The 17,487-nt window shown below is 40.5% G+C and overlaps 1 protein-coding gene across 1 annotated transcript in view; it reads left to right on the top strand.

Moving 5' to 3' along the window:
- Positions 1-17,487, top strand: part of LOC135461452 (uncharacterized) — a 276,606-nt gene that overhangs the window by 158,815 nt on the left and 100,304 nt on the right. Inside the window, exons 76-89 of the mRNA XM_064738560.1 lie at positions 700-827; positions 1,426-1,620; positions 6,340-6,542; positions 6,957-7,081; positions 7,533-7,627; positions 8,393-8,574; positions 8,720-8,862; positions 9,496-9,620; positions 10,011-10,208; positions 11,103-11,302; positions 11,530-11,663; positions 15,430-15,539; positions 16,194-16,397; positions 16,716-16,899. Coding sequence (XP_064594630.1) covers positions 700-827; positions 1,426-1,620; positions 6,340-6,542; positions 6,957-7,081; positions 7,533-7,627; positions 8,393-8,574; positions 8,720-8,862; positions 9,496-9,620; positions 10,011-10,208; positions 11,103-11,302; positions 11,530-11,663; positions 15,430-15,539; positions 16,194-16,397; positions 16,716-16,899 — 2,226 coding nt within the window. The remainder of the gene's footprint in view (positions 1-699; positions 828-1,425; positions 1,621-6,339; positions 6,543-6,956; positions 7,082-7,532; positions 7,628-8,392; positions 8,575-8,719; positions 8,863-9,495; positions 9,621-10,010; positions 10,209-11,102; positions 11,303-11,529; positions 11,664-15,429; positions 15,540-16,193; positions 16,398-16,715; positions 16,900-17,487) is intronic.

The raw sequence follows: 17,487 nt of genomic DNA, 5'->3' as shown, positions 1-17,487 counted from the left end.
GGGTAGCAGTTGCTGGGGGAAGTGAGCAGCAGTTTCTGGGTGATGTGGGCAGCGGTTTGTGGGTGATGTGGACAGCAGTGCTTGGGGGATTTGGGCAACGGTTTCTGGGTGAAGTGGGGAGCAATGTATGGGTGAAGTGGGCAGCAGTGTGTGGGTGAAGTGGGCAGCAGTGTGTGCGTGAAGTGGGCAGCAGTGTATGGGTGAAGTGGGCAGCAGTATTGGTGAAATGGGCAACAGTTTCTGAGGGAAGTGGGCAGCAGTATTGGTGAAGTGGGCAGCAGTGTATGGGTGAAATGGGCAACAGTTTCTGGGTGAAGTGGGCAGCAGTGTGTGGGTAAAGTGGGCAGCAGTGTGTGGGTGAAGTGGGCAGCAGTATATTGGTGAAGTGGGCAGCAGTATGGGTGAAGTGGGCAACAGTTTCTGAGGGATGTGGGGTACAGTAGGCTCAGCGCTTCATGTTTATGATGTAAGGTGAGGGGAGCATTGTGTGTTTAAATTCAGCCTACTATAATGCTGGTTGCTGTCATACAAGTGAGACAGTTTTGAATATGGCGTAAAACCTCAGGCAAAGAAATTCTGAAATAAGTTTAGGTTGGTGAAGTAGATGTATGTCCTAGAAGGAATACAACAATCTTGGTGAGTGGGTCTTGCTTACGTATGTTCATAATACATATGGTTTAATGTTTTTGAATTTCACAGCATCTAATTCTTCTCTGAAGCTGATCAAGCTGTATTCTGAAGGTGACAAAGCCAAGGCTATGATCCGGTCTCTACTGGGGGAAGAGTTGGCAGCTCAGTTCCTAACCGCCTCCGTGAATGCTGGACAGGTCAGTGCCCATTAGGTTTGCACAGAACACATTTTACCTGTACTTAGGTTGGCATTTGTGACTGCAGCTTCATTCACTTTTTAAATCTACATGTATGTGTTACCTGTATCATTAACATTCTTGTTTAAAATGAAATGTGTATACTGCATCCTTAACTTCAGATGAAATGTGTATACTGCATCCTTAACTTCAGATGAAATGTGTATACTGCATCCTTAACTTCAGATGAAATGTGTATACTGCATCCTTAACTTCAGATGAAATGTGTATACTGCATCCTTAACTTCAGATGAAATGTGTATACTGCATCCTTAACTTCAGATGAAATGTGTATACTGCATCCTTAACTTCAGATGAAATGTGTATACTGCATCATTAAGTTCAGATGAAATGTGTATACTGCATCTTTAACTTCAGATGAAATGTGTATACTGCATCCTTAACTTCAGATGTATTGAAAACATTGCGTTTTCTTTAGATATTGGAATATTTTTTATGTGGTTGTTAAGATGAAATGCGGAATACAGTATATTGGCTGTCGTGAGCTGTTATCTGTGAAAACTTTTTATCACAAATTACATGTATTTTTGGCTTTCAGTTGTTGACCATGGTACAGGCAGGAAGTTTACGTTTTACAGTTTGTGACCAAGCCTCTTTTAAAAAGTCATTTCAATTTGAGGCTGGTGTGAATTCATCTGTCCTTCGAGTTCACCTGTGTGAGGCGGCCAAGTCTAACGCTAGTCTGGCAGATAGGCTTGTTGAACTGCTGGATGTTCAGAGTGTTGTCCAAGAGGTGGGTGGCATTGTACCATCATTAGGCTTTGACACCATCGTTAGGCTTTGATGCCATCTTTTGGCATTGTACCATCATTAGGCTTTGATACCATGGTTAGGTATCGATAACTTTATTAGGCATTGACACCATCATTAGATTTTGATACCATCGTTAGGATTTGATGCCATCGTTAGGCATTGACACCATCATTAGATGTTGATACCATCATCAGGCCTTGATACCATCATCATTAAGCGTTAATAACATTATTAGGCGTTGATACCACCATCATTAGGCGTTGATACGATCATCATTAGGCGTTGATACGATCATCATTAGGCGTTGATACCACCATCATTAGGCGCTGATACCATCATTAGGCATTGATAACATCATTAGGCTTTCATAATATCTTTAGGCTTTGATAGCTTCATTAGGCATTGATAACATTATCAGACGTTGATAGCATAATTAGATGTTCATGACATTATCAGACGTTGGTAGCACCCCCATTCACATTATGATTAGGCATTTCACATGACCATTAAACATTCGCACCATCACAGAGTATTCACCACATGATTAGGCCATTCACATTATGATTAGGCATTCACATGACCATTAAACATTCACACCATCACAGAGTATTCACCACATGATTAGGCCATTCACATTATGATTAGGCATTCACATGACCATTAAACATTCGCACCATCACAGAGTATTCACCACATGATTAGGCCATTCACATTATGATTAGGCATTCACATGACCATTAAACATTCGCACCATCACAGAGTATTCACCACATGATTAGGCCATTCACATTATGATTAGGCATTCACATGACCATTAAACATTCGCACCATCACAGAGTATTCACCACATAATTAGGCCATTCACATTATGATTAGGCATTCACATGACCATTAAACATTCGCACCATCACAGAGTATTCACCACATGATTAGGCCATTCACATTATGATTAGGCATTCACATGACCATTAAACATTCGCACCATCACAGAGTATTCACCACATGATTAGGCCATTCACATTATGATTAGGCATTCACATGACCATTAAACATTCGCACCATCACAGAGTATTCACCACATGATTAGGCCATTCACATTATGATTAGGCATTTCACATGACCATTAAACATTCGCACCATCACAGAGTATTCACCACATGATTAGGCCATTCACATTATGATTAGGCATTCACATGACCATTAAACATTCGCACCATCACAGAGTATTCACCACATGATTAGGCCATTCACATTATGATTAGGCATTCACATGACCATTAAACATTCACACCATCACAGAGTATTCACCACATGATTAGGCCATTCACATTATGATTAGGCATTCACATGACCATTAAACATTCGCACCATCACAGAGTATTCACCACATGATTAGGCCATTCACATTATGATTAGGCATTCACATGACCATTAAACATTCGCACCATCACAGAGTATTCACCACATGATTAGGCCATTCACATTATGATTAGGCATTCACATGACCATTAAACATTCGCACCATCACAGAGTATTCACCACATAATTAGGCCATTCACATTATGATTAGGCATTCACATGACCATTAAACATTCGCACCATCACAGAGTATTCACCACATGATTAGGCCATTCACATTATGATTAGGCATTCACATGACCATTAAACATTCGCACCATCACAGAGTATTCACCACATGATTAGGCCATTCACATTATGATTAGGCATTCACATGACCATTAAACATTCGCACCATCACAGAGTATTCACCACATAATTAGGCCATTCACATTATGATTAGGCATTCACATGACCATTAAACATTCGCACCATCACAGAGTATTCACCACATGATTAGGCCATTCACATTATGATTAGGCACTGGTTGCCAGGTGTAATCGTGTATCTTGTAGACAGCTTTTATACAGACCAGCTTGTCATGTGTAACATCATAGATGGCTCCTCTTGTTGTGTGAGATTCTTACATATTAACGGGAAAGACCTAATTATCCGTTACTTTTGAATCACAATCTGTTCGGTTAAGGTCTGTAAGGCTTGCCATTTTCGAACTGTGTCTAATACCGCTTAACCTGGGGCTATGGGCCGTCAAGGCAACCATACTCATTACATCTGCATGATGGCTTTATGAACAGTTGCAATCAATGCGCGATTGAGATACCTTGTTTAATTGTTATTTGACATGGAACTTATTCATGGTCTTATTAATTTGAACTTTGATATGGAATTCATGCCTGAAATATCCACTGTCTGCCCTGCATCATTGAAAACTGATGACCGCTTCTCTCTTGTGTGTTACCGGCTTTACTTCCTATTTGTATAGTTTCTTACATACCTTTGTCTTTGGGAGTTAGTGTTAAACGTTTTGGAAATAAATCTTGGGATTATCGACTTGGAATGCCCTTTGCGGACTACGAATGGTATACGAATGTGGGACATAACGCTTATTTTCGCACTATTGCTATATAGGCCATGGTTGTAATCTGTGTGAAAGTACATACTGTCATCTTTTTGCTGAGCTGAGTACACCCCTGTTGTGATATAACTGTAATATTGCCAATGTCATTTATCAGTACACCAGTCCTGCTGCTACATGCACATTTATATGCATGTAAATGGTGTAACTGGCATTGAAAACGCGTCCCTCTATAATGTCTATATTTGACAAAATAATACAATGGAATTGTCAAGGTAAATTTTATTGAAATAGCACGGCTAGGTTAGTCATTAAATTGTATTGCCCTCTGTTTCAAGGAAGCTCACCTGAACACATCCGACAATAACTTTTAAAAATATTATAACTTTTATGAATATTATAGAGCACTTATCCAAGTGAAGAAGAGCGAGTGGCATTTACAGTGGTGCTGCTCTGCACACAGAGCTTCAGGCTGTGGCCATTCATGTTTCATTATCTGAAACAATCACATTATGCTTAGTGTATATTCCTTCAAACACTTCCCAGTTACAGAATTGGAAACAGCAGTTACCTAAAGCGTTCCTAATAATGGGAGATTTTAATTCCTATAACCCTATTGTGCCGTAATAACATAAATAAGAAGAGGAAAATACTGTAATACTCCTTATCTAAGGAGGAACTATGTTATTCTAATGATGGGTTTGATGCCTATTTACATTTGGATCCATCACTTCTCTCGAACTTTTCTTAGCAAGTGCATGATGATCATTGTGGTAGTAACCGTTTTCCTCTTATACTAGAAACTATCACTTCTAATTCTTTAGAGCGTGTAGGGACACTATATCACTCCAGAAACATTAAATGCAGCAGATGATCTTATATTAAAATTTAATGAGCTTGTTTTATGAGCTGCCGATAAAACTAGCCCTAAGACCGTGACAAATCCAAAATCCCAAACTTAACCCTGGTATGATTAAGGACAGACACAAAGCCATTAAGACCATAAAAGGCCGAGCAAAGTTTTAATATACATGTATGTCCTACTGATAATAACTTAAACCAGGTTTGTATTTGCTAAGGCTCGTTAATTACTCAAGACCAAGATGATCTTTGTTTCAGAAATTAAGGCAAAAACACCTATGCGTAAGGCCTGGACCATGGTTCAGAAATTTAAGGGCAAACACAATAAAGCAAAAGTTCAGCATTTGAAAGCTGGAGATAATACATGTATATTAACTTTCCCACCTGATATAGTAAATAAACCAGCTGAACCTATTTTTAAGAAATCTGCTTCTGTCAGTTACTCTGTGGAATTTCAACCTGTTAAAAATCAGGAGAAAATTAAATTGCCCATTTCTTCTAAAAATTTGGAAGATTATAATCGTCCTTTTAATATTGAACTTAAAACTGCAATAAAAAAAGGCACGCAATACTGCATATGGTCCTGATAGCATATATTACAAGTTTCTTAACTATTTATCACCTGAGCCACTTGAGATGCTATTGGACTCGATATTTGGATAACTGGTAATTTTCCACCCTCATGGAGGCAGGCGTGTAGTTAAACTCCTTTTTGTGGAGTTTCGTTCTAATATTCTTACATATATTCATCACCCTTGACAGGGTGAATGGGACCTTCAGGTCCACAATAAACTGCACAGCATTCAGCCTGTTATTGGCTGTAATTTGTGCACTCACAGTATGTATCAAAGAGAACAAGTGGTTTTAACAAGGTGTCATATTGTCATATTCAACTGGTGAATTGACAGTTTTATTCTTGATGAGGCACTGCCCCAGAGTGTGTTGAATGTGATGCTGAAGACAGCATCAGACACATCTTAGTTGTCTGTGTAGACTTTGAGCATGCTAGGCAAAGATTCTGCCCAGTCAGCTCTCTACAGGAGTTGTTTAACAGCATCGCTGGAGATGTTCTCATATAGTATTTTGAGGGCCATTGGCCTATATCATAAAATATAAATTTTCATTATTATTAATTTATATGTAGATAAAAGGATACATATATAGTTTTTCTAGATTAACTATTTGAAAAAAAAATGATGGTTTTTGAGTTTTTCTTATCCAATTTTTAACCTTTCCAAACACTTTTGTTTCATGTTTGATGTTTTCACTACCATATTGACAACCTGAACCATTTCATGTTTTCATCTTGTTCTCGCCATGATATGGCTGAGATATTGCCCCTGTGGCATTAAGCCATAATCATTCATTCATTGTAACTAAGTTGCCCTGTGCTTTGGCATGTAGGGAATGAAGATGCAGGGTCCGTTGCGGAATCACACTGTGCTGACAGGATGGGAGCTGTGGAACTATGCCAAACTCCAGCTGCAGAGACTGAAGGACAAATTGGGTCAGCTGTGGAGGACCTATGCTGTGGAGACAGACAGCCCTGATAAGGGCATGAGAGCGATAGGGCACATCCTACTGGGTCTGTCTACCAACTCACACATGTAGGTATTCTGTCTGTTTGCCTAGACACCTGGTAACCATCATACAGGGGACAGTTTCTTCTAGAAACAGAAACTACTTAAAAAAAACCCCAAAAAATCCCCCCAAAAAACATAGAAGATGACCATGTGAAAAAGATGGACATCTAGTGAGCTTACATCGACATTTATGAAAGACTTATGAACTGAGGCCATCTACGATTCAAAGAACAATTGATTGGATAAATTTTGGAATTTAAGAAAAATTCATTTGAGATATAGAAGGGAAAATGATGAAAGCAAATGAACTAAGAGCTTAGTGGGTACAGACATCCTAAACTGGTTGTTCATATAAGTGATGATCACATTAGAATGATATCTCAATATTATACTTTGTACATATTTAACTGCTGTTCTCACCTTGGTCTTGTGTTACAGGTATAGTCAGAGCTGTCAAACAGTGCTTTCTCTGTTGGGGTCGCATGGAACTCAGGTGAAACCTGTCCTGTCCAAAGTGATGACCAGTCTACAGCTGTTACAAGAAGAGGTCAAGGTCACTGAAGGTGAGTCAAAACAGTCAACAGTCAGATATTTGTTGATCTGCAATTGAAGAGTTCAGGCGCAAGTGCAGATAAATCCATTCATGCCAAGAAATTGAAAAAATTCATGAAATTTTTTATTTTTTCAATAAAGTTACATTTTTTTTTACATCTACTTTCATATTTCTGCATACCTATAAACCTAAGTAAACAAGATTTTAATTTGATTTAAAATGAAAAGTTGAAAAGGATTTGTGTTTTAACCTGAATTCTAAAGTTGTATAAGATCTTTTCTTGTAAATTTGTCTTACTGATAACAAAGAAATACCCCATGTGTAATTTTGTTGTCTTTGTCTTCTAAATGAAGTGCTTTGGCCAGACATCAGCCGTGCATACTCGCTATCAGAATTATTGACCTACGGAATGAAAACTCAAGCTGATGTCTCGATCATACATAAATGTTTTCACTTTACAGATTTTGATCAAATTGTGTGTAGTTTGCGAGGAATGAAGTTGCATGAGATTGTCCGAAAACTGGCAGACATCAACGTCTTCGGACTCATTGATATGGTGAGATACAGTCTACATGGTTGGATTTAACGAGGCACTGTATTGGTCATTCTCCTTTAATACACATTTATATTGTTGAAGGGGGCAGTGTGTTGGGTGTGATGCTCAATATTACATCAAACACATTCTTGTTGACTGTGTAGACTTGGCTAATGCCAGGCAAAGTTTCTGTGCAGTCGACTCCGTATTCAATTTTTTTGACAGCATTGCTGGCGATGCTTCCTTATACACTTTTTTCTATTTCTAAATTATACATTATTACAACTTTTCGAGTTTCACCTAATGCTTTGTTTCCTTCACTGGTTTGAAACACCTCTGTCTATTTTTGTTTTATTTTGAATGTTACCTCTGTCATTTAGAAAGCCATTTAAACATGTTCTCACCACGATGTGGCTGAAATATTGCTGATGAGGCATTAAGACCTAATCTTTCATTTTTTCATTCTACGTGTTTAGTGTTTGTCTGAAAAGAGAGGCTAATTAAGTAACTTCCATCATTCTTATTGTAGGCTTAGGTTCTTTTGACCATCAATGAATTCAGACTATTCATGTACATTGTACATCTTTGCAGATTCTAAAGATTCTGAAAATGATACATTAAATAGCCTTAGTAAACCCAAACAAATGGAAGTCAAACCAAGAGAGGTTGAGGTAATGTTTGTAGAACAATAACCACTTGAGGAAACACAAATCAGGTAAATAAATAAACAGCATCTTGTCAGCTTGGAATTGAACTCATGATGTGTTTTTGTTGAATTTTGTGTAGTATGTCAACATGAATAGTCACAATGAGCCCTTCACCTGTGACAGTATGGGACAATTGCTCTCTCAGCTCTTGACATCAAATCGAAGTCTTCCAGGGCTGTTCGGTGAGGATTTCCAGCATACAAGGAAGTGCCTGTGGGAACTACTGGAGCCCAGCAGTGAAGCCATCAAAAACATAGACTCGTGAGTACTGGGTCACAAGTGAGATAAATAAATAAATAGATGTGACAAGTATACAACTGTACAAGATTGATCTAGGCTATGATGTTTGATGTGTGGACCTCCATGTCTAGGTGTGTTTTATACATGGATTACTTTTTGTCTGCAGTATATTTGGCCTGATGTCTGAGGTGCTGGGGATTTTAGACGACAACAACCTGGCCCTGCTGGGCTCAGCGTTGAACTCCTACTTGAAGCCTGTCATTCCTTACATAGAGCTGTTCTTCAAGGCGGCACTGGGGCAGCAGGAGGGTAAGTAGCAACATACATCCAGTTATAGTGCTTTACATAGTCAGCACGTGGGCAGTAGGATGGTAAGGAGCAACATACATCCAGTTATAGTGCTTTACATTGACAGCACTGGGAGGTAGGAGTGTAAGTAGCAACATACATCCAGTTATAGTTCCTGACATAGACAGCACTGGGGCAGCAGGAGGGTAAGTAGCAACATACATTGGTGTGTAGTGCCTTACATAGACAGCACTGGGGCAGCAGGACGGTATGTAGTAACATACATCGGAGTGTAGTTCCTTACATAGACAGCACTGGGGCAGCAGGATGGTAAGTAGTAACATACATCGGTGTGTAGTGCCTTACATAGACAGCACTGGGGCAGCAGGACGGTAAGTAGTAACATACATCGGTGTGTAGTGCCTTACATAGACAGCACTGGGGCAGCAGGACGGTATGTAGTAACATACATCGGTGTGTAGTGCCTTACGTAGACCTCTTCCTCAAGGCTGCTGTATTTGTAGATTTTATGGCTAACATAAAAATACAAGAATATATACATGCAGCAAATGTGTTAAAATGTATGTTACCAGTGTTATCTGTGCCCAGTATTAAGCTGGTTTAAGATCTGTGATTGTAAGTTTTACTTTGCAGTGGTCATGTCCCTCTCCAGCCTGCTGAAAAACCCCACCCAAGTGACAGAGGACCTTGTAGATGTTCTCCAGATTTCACCCCAGATTATACAAAACCTTTTCAATTCCACCCTCAACCTGGACATTGTAAGTAAATTCCCATGTTAGTGTAAGGTATCAATAAAAGCTTTGTGCAAACCGTACTACTAGAAATGATTTCTGAAGCAGTTTTGTCCTATGGGGCTTTAGAATCATCCATGTAGTTGTAAGTTGATTCAGTGATAACAGTGAAGACATCAAGGCATCACCACGTAAATCATGATGTGAAAATGTGGCAAGTGGGTTGAAAACGTGTGAAACCTTTTACATTCACATGGTAATTATCACATTTTATCCTGTTTTGCAGCAGAAATTTTTCTTTGAACAGGACTATTTAGATTTGTGACTTTAGACTTGTGAAGTGCCATTTTTCTCAGGTAAATCAGCTGTATGAGTAAGCTGCAAAAGTGTAATTTGAGGGCTATCTTTGTCACGCAGGTTCGCATTCTAAACAACTCTGCAGATGCCATTAAGAACATTCTTTGTGAATCTGATGAGCTATCTAAATACCTGACGTTACCAAAGGATGTGGACCTGACTGTGGAGACACTTAGCATGGAGCTGTGTAACCAGAACCTGACAGATGCCATCCGTATTGTACAGTCAGCCCTAGACGTTGGCCGCATTGCCTTTGAGGTAGGCTCAGTAACACACTTCACTGTCAGCCCTAGACGTGTGCTGCATTGCCTTTGAGGTAGGTTCAGTAACACACTTCACTATCAGCCCTAGACGTGTGCTGCATTGCCTTTGAGGTAGGTTCAGTAACACACCTCACAGTCAGCCCTAGACGTGTGCCGCATTGCCTTTGAGGTAGGTTCAGTAACACATCTCACAGTCAGCCCTAGACGTGGGCCGCATTGCCTTTGAGGTAGGTTCAGTAACACATGTCACAGTGAGCCCTAGACGTGGGCCGCATTGCCTTAGAGGTGGGTTCAGTAACACACCTCACAGTCAGCCCTAGATGTGGGCCGCATTGCCTTTGAGGTAGGTTCAGTAACACACCTCACAGTCAGCCCTAGACATGGGCTGCATAGTCTTAGAGGTAGGTTCAGTAACACACCTCACAGTCAGCCCTAGACATGGGCTGCATTGGCTTAGAGGTAGGCACAGTAACACACCTCACAGTCAGCCCTAGACGTGGGCTGCATTGCCTTAGAGGTAGGTTCAGTAACACACCTCACAGTCAGCCCTAGACATGGGCTGCATTGCCTTAGAGGTAGGCACAGTAACACACCTCACAGTCAGCCCTAGACATGGGCTGCATTGCTTTAGAGGTATTGGACAATAGCAGAAACAATTAGGTTCCCATGACAAGATGTTTGAGTCTGCAGCTGTAACCAAGTTTTCTCGTTATCTTCCAGTTAAAATGTACCAGATCGTAATGCTTTATAGATTTAGAGCATCTGTCTAGCTGTCAGTTGGACCAAGCCTTTGCCTGATGTTTACTGTAAGTGAACATTTCTGTGATATATGGTAATGCCCTGTCCAGTTAGGACACAAGCATGTAATGCTGTTTGCCTCTGTGTGCAGCTGTCCAAAGTCTCTCTGGGTAGTGTAGATGTGAACTGGTACAGAGGTTTGGCCACCCACATCTCCGGCCTCATGACAAACATACAAGGACTCTCAGAGGTCTTCAAAGTGTTCACAGCATCAAAAGTCAACTGGGATGAGGCTCTTCCTGAGCTCCAAAGAATATTGAAGACCAAGAAACCAGAGCAAGTTATAAACAGGTAAAGTATAACCAGGGTTGTAGTAGTGTAGTTAGCTGCTCGCCTGCATTAAACATTAATTTGTTTGATTTTATCCTGTTGAAGAAGAAAAGTGAAATGAAATATCCTGACACTATCCTTATTCATGGGGTGGTTTAACACTATGCCTGGCAACATGTTGACAACATTTCTGCCCGCAGTAATCCATAACACATTTCATCACTGGTCACATGTTGTCTGGTTTTCAGTGTGGATCTCATCATACAAGATTTCCAGGCTGTGACCTCTGACCCAGAAGGGAATATGGTCTTCAACACCTTAAGGCTTGTTAACAAGGGGCTGGTGGCTTCAGACCTGTTCAGCTTGTTGTTTATTCCTGACAGTAAGTAATGTGTGCCTTTTGTCTTAGCTCTGTTCAGCTTGTTGTTTATTTCTGACAGTAAGTAATGTGTCCCTTTTGTCTTTCTCGGGGGACCGGGGGGGGGGGGGGGAGGGGGGGTAGATCCAGGATCGATCCTGTGTTGAGTGACACCTAAGACTTTAAGAGGGGAAGTTGTAACTTCCTCGCTTGGTTTTCAGCATGAAGGGGATAGTGCAACGACTGGTTGACCCATATCATGGCGCGGACAGGGCGGTTTACTTGTCTTCGGTAAGGCGTCTCAATGAAGCAGCACTAGATAAAAGAGCGGTGGATATCCGTCCTGCAACAAGGAGGCACATTACATACACTTTAAGGATTCCTTCGTCTTCATATGAATGAAAAGTTCTTAAGTATGACATTAAACCCTGAGCACTCACTCCTGACAACATGTAGTGTGTCCCTTTTTTCGTAGCCCTGTTCATCTGGCTGTTATTTCCTGACGGTAAGCAGCGTGTACCTTTTGTCTAAGCCCAGGTCACAGCTTTTACACAAATGTATAAATGGAATAGAGATTTCTGTCATTGCAAAGGCCAGCTGATAAAGATTAATTCTTTATTATTAGTCTGGTTATGATCCATGTACCTCATGATGACAGTTGTCCTTGTCTGTTTATTATCCATGTACCCCATGATGACAGTTGTCCTTGTCTGTTTATTATCCATGTACCTCATGATGACAGTTGTCCTTGTCTGTTTATTATCCATGTACCTCGTGATGACAGTTGTCCTTGTCTGGTTATGATCCATGTACCTCGTGATGACAGTTGTCCTTGTCTGGTTATTATTCATGTACCTCGTGATGACAGTTGTCCTTGTCTGGTTATGATCCATGTACCTCATGATGACAGTTGTCCTTGTTTGGTTATTATTCATGTACCTCGTGATGACAGTTGTCCTTGTTTGGTTATTATTCATGTACCTCATGGTGACAGTTGTCCTTGTCTGGTTATGATCCATGTACCTCGTGATGACAGTTGTCCTTGTCTGGTTATTATTCATGTACCTCATGATGACAGTTGTCCTTGTTTGGTTATTATTCATGTACCTCATGATGACAGTTGTCCTTGTCTGGTTATTATTCATCTACCTCATGGTGACAGTTATCCTTGTCTGGTTATTATCCATGTACCTCATGATGACAGTTGTCCTTGTTTGGTTATTATTCATGTACCTCGTGATGACAGTTGTCCTTGTTTGGTTATTATTCATGTACCTCATGATGACAGTTGTCCTTGTTTGGTTATTATTCATGTACCTCGTGATGACAGTTGTCCTTGTTTGGTTATTATTCATGTACCTCATGATGACAGTTGTCCTTGTTTGGTTATTATTCATGTACCTCATGATGACAGTTATCCTTGTCTGGTTATTATCCATGTACTGCATGATGACAGTTGTCCTTGTCTGGTTATTATCCATGTACCTCATGATGACAGTTGTCCTTGTCTGGTTATTATCCATGTACCTCATGATGACAGTTGTCCTTGTTTGGTTATTATTCATGTACCTCATGGTGACAGTTGTCCTTGTCTGGTTATTATCCATGTACCTCATGATGACAGTTGTCCTTGTCTGGTTATGATCCATGTACCTCGTGATGACAGTTGTCCTTGTTTGGTTATTATTCATGTACCTCATGGTGACAGTTATCCTTGTCTGGTTATGATCCATGTACCTCTTGATGACAGTTGTCCTTGTCTGTTTATTATCCATGTACCTCATGATGACAGTTATGCTTGTCTGGTTATTATCCATGTACCCCATGATGACAGTTGTCCTTGTCTGTTTATTATTCATGTACCTCGTGATGACAGTTGTCCTTGTCTGTTTATTATCCATGTACCTCATGATGACAGTTATGCTTGTCTGTTTATTATCCATGTACCTCATGATGACAGTTGTCCTTGTCTGGTTATGATCCATGTACCTTGTGATGACAGTTGTCCTTGTTTGGTTATTATTCATGTACCTCATGGTGACAGTTATCCTTGTCTGGTTATTATTCATGTACCTCGTGATGACAGTTGTCCTTGTTTGGTTATTATTCATGTACCTCATGGTGACAGTTGTCCTTGTCTGGTTATGATCCATGTACCTCATGGTGACAGTTGTGTTTGTTCTGGTTATTATCCATGTACCTCGTGATGACAGTTGTCCTTGTCTGGTTATTATCCATGTACTGCATGATGACAGTTGTCCTTGTCTGGTTATGATCCATGTACCTCGTGATGACAGTTGTCCTTGTCTGGTTATTATCCATGTACTGCATGATGACAGTTGTCCTTGTCTGTTTATTTTCATGTACCTCGTGATGACAGTTGTCCTTGTCTGTTTATTATCCATGTACCTCATGATGGACAGTTGTCCTTGTCTGGTTATGATCCATGTACCTCGTGATGACAGTTGTCCTTGTTTGGTTATTATTCATGTACCTCATGGTGACAGTTATCCTTGTCTGGTTATGATCCATGTACCTCGTGATGACAGTTGTCCTTGTCTGTTTATTATCCATGTACCTCATGATGACAGTTGTCCTTGTCTGGTTATGATCCATGTACCTCATGATGACAGTTGTCCTTGTCTGTTTATTATTCATGTACCTCATGGTGACAGTTATCCTTGTCTGGTTATTATCCATGTACCTCGTGATGACAGTTGTCCTTGTCTGTTTATTATCCATGTACCTCATGATGACAGTTGTCCTTGTCTGGTTATGATCCATGTACCTCGTGATGACAGTTGTCCTTGTTTGGTTATGATCCATGTACCTCATGATGACAGTTGTCCTTGTCTGTTTATTATCCATTTACCTCATGATGACAGTTGTCCTTGTCTGGTTATTATCCATGTACCTCGTGATGACAGTTGTCCTTGTTTGGTTATTATTCATGTACCTCATGGTGACAGTTATCCTTGTCTGGTTATGATCCATGTACCTCTTGATGACAGTTGTCCTTGTTTGGTTATTATTCAAGTACCTCATGATGACAGTTGTCCTTGTCTGGTTATGATCCATGTACCTCATGATGACAGGTGTCCTTGTTTGGTTATTATCCATGTACCTCATGATGACAGTTGACCTTGTTTGGTTATTATTCATGTACCTCATGGTGACAGTTGTCCTTGTCTGGTTATTATTCATGTACCTCGTGATGACAGTTGTCCTTGTCTGGTTATGATCCATGTACCTCGTGATGACAGTTGTCCTTGTCTGGTTATGGTCCATGTACCTCGTGATGACAGTTGTCCTTGTCTGGTTATTATCCATGTACCTCATGATGACAGTTGTCCTTGTCTGGTTATGATCCATGTACCTCGTGATGACAGTTGTCCTTGTCTGGTTATGATCCATGTACCTCATGATGACAGTTGTCCTTGTTTGGTTATTATCCATGTACCTCATGATGACAGTTGTCCTTGTCTGGTTATGATCCATGTACCTCATGATGACAGTTGTCCTTGTGTGTTTTTTATCCATGTACCTCGTGATGACAGTTGTCCTTGTCTGTTTATTATCCATGTACCTCATGGTGACAGTTATGCTTGTCTGGTTATGATCCATGTACCTCGTGATGACAGTTGTCCTTGTTTGGTTATTTTTCATGTACCTCATGATGACAGTTGTCCTTGTTTGGTTATTATCCATGCACCTCATGATGTCAGTTATCCTTGTCTGCTTATTATCCATGTACCTCATGATGACAGTTGTATTTTTCTCCTATTTGCAGTTAAGGACATGATTACTGACCCGGACTCGTTCAGGCGCTACATGATTAATGACTTACACTTCACCCCTGAAGTTGCTGATGCCATTCTGACTGCCGAGATGTCTGTCATGGTTAGTATACATGATTAATGACTTACGCTTCACCCCTGAAGTTGCTGATGCCATTCTGACTGCCGAGATGTCCCTGTCATGGTTAGTATACATGATTAATGACTTACGCTTCACCCCTGAAGTTGCTGATGCCATTCTGACTGCCGAGATGTCTGTCATGGTTAGTATACATAATTAATGACTTACGCTTCACCCCTGAAGTTGCTGATGCCATTCTGACTGCCGAGATGTCTGTCATGGTTAGTATACATGATTAATGACTTACGCTTCACCCCTGAAGTTGCTGATGCCATTCTGACTGCCGAGATGTCTGTCATGGTTAGTATACATGATTAATGACTTACACTTCACCTCGAAGTTGCTGATGCCATTCTGACTGCCGAGATGTCTGTCATGGTTAGTATACATGATTAATGACTTACGCTTCACCTCGAAGTTGCTGATGCCATTCTGACTGCCGAGATGTCTGTCATGGTTAGTATACATAATTAATGACTTACACTTCACCCCTGAAGTTGCTGATGCCATTCTGACTGCCGAAATGTCTGTCATGGTTAGTATTACTTGTCACATACAGTCACATTTAATCACAGTATTACAAACGACATGCAATATTACAAACGACAGGCAGTATTACATGAGTGTGTGTTTCAGAGCAAGGATTTGGTTCACAACTTGACCGAGATAGTGTGCGACTATGAGAAGCTGGAAAAGATCTTAGTGCTGGATGAGCGACGAGTACCCGGGATCACGGTGCAAAATGTGAGTGAGGCTCTGTGCAGCCTGGACACAGAAGAGCTTGCCAATGTCACACAGATCGCCTTCAAAGCACTTGATCTTGGGGATATCCTGCGCCAAGTAAGCTTCATTTGTTACATTCCTTCCAGTCCGGTTGAAAGAATCATTTGAGGCCTTAATGTATTGTACAGTTTTGAAGCCAGTATCAAGGAGTGTTAGCAGATTTATGGCTTGAGATATGACGTTTGTAATCAATTGATTTTACAAATTGACATGGCTTTATAAATAGACAGGATGTCTTCTGTTACACATTTACTGTGAACTATAAAGATATTTCACAACAGAAGTTGTTAATACATGACCAAGTTTCTTGACATTGTAAATAACATTTTTGTCCTTGATGCATTTGGATGACACATTGTTTTGTTTGTGGTGCAGATCCTGTCGGTCAGCTTGGACCATCTCCTGGCAGACTCTGGCCTGGACATCAAGGAGATGGAGGGGGTGTTTAAGGAGCTTCAGGATGTGGAGGATGACCTGCGGGAGATGAGTGAGAAGATGAAGGAGATCAGTGCAGAGTTCAACCTCACTCGTGTTATACCCTCTCCACAAGCTCTCACCAGTGAGAATATTTTGTCTTCTTGTCTCACCACAAATGCATTTGTCATTGTGGCAGTATATGTCTGAGGAATTATTCCACTTTTACACAGCTCTGCGGGACACCTGTTGGTTTCGTTCGAATTATTAAGGGTCCAAGCAGTTAGTCCAGCGGAACACCTATTGTTTTCATTCGGATTATTAGCGTCCACATAGGTATTCCTGTGTGGCACATATTGTTTTCGTTCGGATTATTTAGGGTCCACACAAGTATTCCTACAGGACACCTATTGTTTTCGTTCGGATTATTAGCGTCCACACAGGTATTCCTACGTGACACCTATTGTCTTCTTTCGGATTATTATTATTGTTTATTCAGTGTAACTTGTTGAGATATAGTATAAAAAATAAAATAAGCTTTGGTGCATACATGGCTCAGCCTGTGGGAAAGAAGCCATAAAAATCTTGACATAGGTCAAAAGTCTGGACCTTTCTATGCCGTCAGCTGAGAGGGGTGCTTAGCAACGCCATATGGAGGTCACTGGCAGCCTCATCACCACTTGTCTCCTTGTGTCCTCTCGCCCAGAATTTCAAACTTTCATCATTAAAACTC

The sequence above is a fragment of the Liolophura sinensis genome, chromosome 1 (genome assembly GCF_032854445.1).
Source record: "Liolophura sinensis isolate JHLJ2023 chromosome 1, CUHK_Ljap_v2, whole genome shotgun sequence".
NCBI classification, from domain to species: Eukaryota; Metazoa; Mollusca; class Polyplacophora; order Chitonida; family Chitonidae; genus Liolophura; species Liolophura sinensis.
This window is presented reverse-complemented; position numbering and strand designations above follow the sequence as displayed.